This window comes from Nomia melanderi, chromosome 12, assembly GCF_051020985.1.
Source record: "Nomia melanderi isolate GNS246 chromosome 12, iyNomMela1, whole genome shotgun sequence".
NCBI lineage: Eukaryota > Metazoa > Arthropoda > Insecta > Hymenoptera > Halictidae > Nomia > Nomia melanderi.
The window spans coordinates 5,725,901-5,730,467 of NC_135010.1; the positions used below are offsets into that span (position 1 = coordinate 5,725,901).

Below are 4,567 nucleotides of genomic sequence, written 5' to 3' on the forward strand. Positions count from 1 at the left end.
CATGAACCTTTTTTTCTTTCTTACAAACAATAAGATAATATATTACAACATATTTACTGAAGGAACAAGTATTATATAACACTCAACCAGTGTGGTTTGTACAATAGTAATATATTATTTTTATTCGGAAGAATATGGTTTAATGTAACAATATATTCATTTTAATTTATACATGTATCCAATCTGATCAATTAAACTGGTATGCACATGATAATGCAAATATTCTTTGAACGTTATTCTTTCGTTGTTTACAAGTATGTAAATGTTTGACTTGGATATAATACATAAACAACTAGTATTGAAGCGCAGCATATATTTTGAAACATTTACCGTGATTATAATACAAAAGAAAAATTAAATTTGTATAAATATAAAATATGAAATAAAGAAAAAATCAAGATAAATATTCTCAGGCACTTGCATAGAGTTGCATTTCCAGTGGCATGCCGAACTGATGGGTGTTGTTCTTAACTCTTATTGGACTTGGAATCTGCGTTAAACTTCAGTAACGAATATTGCGAAGCAAAATGAACTAATTATCACTCCAGAGTTATATATCACTTTTATCGTAGCTTAACGGCAATTTCACCAAAATTTTTTAAAACATCCACTTTTATTCGATAAACTTTAGAAGCTGCATACACGTTTTGTGTGAAGCGTCTCCGTAATTGTATTCCAGTGATTTTGGTAAAATTGTCGGTGATGCTTTACGCCACACTAAACTGTGTTCAAAAGATAGAAGAAGAATAAGAAAAAAAAAGAAAATTCGCTCTTAAAATAATGAATATAATTACTTGGATCATTTCATATGTCTGCCGATTTGACGTGAATGTACATTTCCGCATGTATATTATATCGTGAATACGTGAATTGTGTTTATTACCGTTTCTCATGCTTAGCTGAGACTGTATACAAGAGTGATGTGAATTGCCATAGTTCGACGTGTTGTGTTGTTTTCTTTTTTTTCCACGGATTAGTACGTAAGCATTCTAAATGACATTTTTCTACGAAACTCGACGAACGAATTCAATCATCGCCACGATCTCGCGAACGCCGACTATAAGATCGTTGCCTTCTTCGTGCATAATTTTTTATGTACCAGCAACTTACGAGTACATTCACCGTGATCGCAGACTCGAAATGAAATTCGAAACCTGGTACAGCTCCTTTTTTGTAATATTTAAAAAAAACTGCAATATTTTTTACCAGAGGATGGGACGAGGGACATTCGTAAAAAAAAGAAAAATTATTGAGCCTTAGATCCGAAATCGAATAACTTTTTACCATTCGATTCTTTCATTTTCCTTAGTTCAATTACTGTTACAATGATTGTCATGATCGATAATGTGTTTTCTTCCTTTCTTTTCCCTTAATGCATAGCCCGTTTTAAAGTAAGATATCATGAATACTTTATATCTGTAGCATTCATGGGGGAAAAAAGTTACCAACGAATCTTTGTTTTTCTGTTTTGTTTTTTTTTTTTTTTATATATACCATTCGGAATTCAATTTCTTTTTACGCGCATCGATTCACTTCTTCAAGCAAAATGTACTTCGCTACCGGAAGTAATTATGTGTTCGAGTGAACATTTTTTATCTGTGATACATTTTTTGCGAAAAGTCGTCAAATTTGAAGGGAATGAAATTATTGGGCTTAACAGGAATGCCTGTGAAACGATATTTTGAATCCTTTCAAGGTTAACTGATTCTAGCCCTGCATCTTTGAATTTGAAAAACGATGGGCATTCGTAAATCTTGTTTGAAATTATAAGTAGAAATGTGTTTTGATCTGAATAATATTTACTATTGTATGTACTCGCAGAGTATGAAGAAGAAACGGAAGAAACTCTTTTATTCTCGAAGAATTGAATCGAAATAACATCAAATTTTATTTCATTGATCATAGAAGAAAAAAAACGATCCATTAAAATACAATATACGGAACATTATAGGTTTAATTGCCATTCTTTTATAATGGTAATTGGGTGATCGTTTTCGTACGATATTTTGTACTTTATGTTTAAAGAAGAACAATTTATTAACTCATATGAATACTGCGAGCAAGAACAACTTAGGTAGCAAAGAAATCCTCTATTTTGAGCCGACGTAATAAAAAGAGAAGAAAAAATAGTAAAGGGAAACACAGTCTCCTTTCAAATTGATTATGTAAAAAAAAAAGAAAGGAAAGAAATTTAACGAGTTAGAGCAATTTAAACAAAAATTACTATTATTATGTATTTAATTTGTTAATGTAATTTCATACCTATCGCTGTATTAATGACATATTGATTAAATTGAATGAATTTTGTTATTTTGTAAAATGTCAGTAACGAAATAAAAAAAGAATGGAAGTCGTTTTGTGAAAAAGCAACGTCCACTTATATATCTGATGTGTTGCCGGAATAAAAAGATTTCTACACAAACATCTTCTAATTAATATAAACTTTTTTATGCTTTATTCGTTTTTACATATACATATCATCGTAATCTGAGGGAAGTAAGTGGTCGTTGTCCGGATTACGTGGAAATGGTCTCGGTTGATTTACATCTGGTGGCCCAAAAGGATCAAATCTTGCATGAGGTGGTACTGCACCCCTAAAATACAATAATTATTTTATATAAGTTATAACTAAATATCACATACATTTTTTTATCGACTCTTAAAATTTCAAATAATGGTCATTTGCATACGTGTCATTTTTATACTTTGAAATGTACCAATAGCTTTTTCAAAAGAACTTTAATGATTCAACATGCGAGTTTTGTAAAGATCATGAAAATATGATCATTCAAAAAATAACTTACGGAGGTAATCTTCCTGGAACTCCTAGTCCTGGTCTATATGGATTAATGGGGTTGCGTAAAGGCCCAAGTGGATCGAAGATCATACCACCGCCATGTGCAAAAGGATCTAGATCTGAACGACCTACGTTTCGTGGATCAGCCAAAGGATTTCTACAAAACGTTCAATAATGATTAATAATTACAAACAAAATTACAATTCAAAGAAATTAATTTCATTAAATCTGTAAATGAAAATTTATAGAATTATACAAGAAATTAATTATGCTGTACATTATAGTATTTTCATCAATTATATTTGCAAGATTAACAATTTTAATTTTAATCTTTTGGAAACAATAAAAAATTGGTCCCAAAATATGACAGCAACAGTTGTATATTTAGAAACAATTAATTATGTCATGCAAATTTATATTATCATTAATGTTGGAACTTTATAAAGGTTTTGTCTTATTATTTATACATTTTACATGAATAAATATTACCGTTCCTGTGACTGTGTGCTACGTGTTGGGTGTTCTATCCTTAAAGGATCTGGAATTGGTACAGAAACATTTTCTCTATTTTCTGTTGACGTCTGTGTAGCTGTTTCTGTTGTATTACCAGAAGATACTGGATTGATAAGATCAGTCTGAATAACTTGCATAACAGTTTGATGTGATGGTATTAAAGATTCTAGTGAATCATGCAGATCAGTTACAGTTTGATTAATTGGAAATTGGATATTTGATACACCTTGGTTATCAGTCCGCTGTACAACAAACATTTATGATTATGTTTTAGAGGAGTTTGTAGACAAAGCAAATTTTTTTCTATAGTATCATTTTGTATTACCAATAAATTCAGAAGTAAATCTTCATCGGATTTTACGCCATGAAGTATATACAAATTTCCATCTTTTATATAACGTAAAGCATAATTGGGATGCGTGTTCCACCCTTCTGGAAGTAATTCTGTTCCCTTTTCAGATGCATTATATGCCTTCTATAAAAGAAAGAATAACATTCATCTAATGTCTCATAAATCTGTTTGATATAACGTAATTAACGTATTAATGACGTATAATGACAATACGTAGTTCCGTGAAAATTAACATAATATTAAATGACCTTAGTGGTTAATGTTCCAAAATAGTTACACAGTATTTATAGGGTAGGTATTACAACGTCAAATTAAAGAATTATTTCTACATTATTTTTTAATTACATATACTAATTACGTATGAAATAAAATGCCGGTATTGCGTATTATCTAGTAATAACATATTTTTGTTACTTACTGAATCACCGAAGCCGAGACATCTGAACGAATTTTTTACGAGATACCAGTGTACAAACAAAATTAAAACATCTTCTTTTTTTAATGCTTGGCTGCCGTATAAAGAATGCAGAAGTTCAAAACCGAACGTAACGTTGACATCAACCATTTTTGATTGTGAATGACAAGTGCGTTTCAGAGTTAACAAACTTGCGTCATTGGCGTAAGCATTTGCGTTTGAATCCGATTGGTAATTAAGTTTACAGAAGTAGATTCGGTGTCATAGTGATTTAAGTTACATGTTGTAAACGTTGTACGAGAATTTTGAATTACATTTTCTCACTTCATGTAGTTTGTTTATTTCGTTTAATACAACTACATTCTGGTTCATAATACCAGAAGATACATGAATTATAACATTTACTATACTGGTATTAAATTATTATAGCACCGATGAGAAACAGGATAGACTGGATATCTTATGGAACTTCGTGTCCTGAGGTCTGAAA

The 4,567-nt window shown here is 30.6% G+C and overlaps 1 protein-coding gene across 1 annotated transcript; it reads right to left on the reverse strand.

Annotated features, from left to right (window-relative positions):
* Window positions 1-2,426: 2,426 nt before the first annotated feature.
* Window positions 2,427-4,567, reverse strand: PI31 (Proteasome inhibitor 31 kDa). Its single transcript, XM_031974955.2, has 5 exons — window positions 4,081-4,567; window positions 3,636-3,785; window positions 3,287-3,552; window positions 2,805-2,954; window positions 2,427-2,594 (listed from the first exon to the last, which is right to left on the reverse strand). The coding sequence occupies exons 1-5, from the start codon at window positions 4,225-4,227 to the stop codon at window positions 2,465-2,467; spliced, it is 843 nt and encodes a 280-aa protein (XP_031830815.2). The 5' UTR covers window positions 4,228-4,567; the 3' UTR covers window positions 2,427-2,464.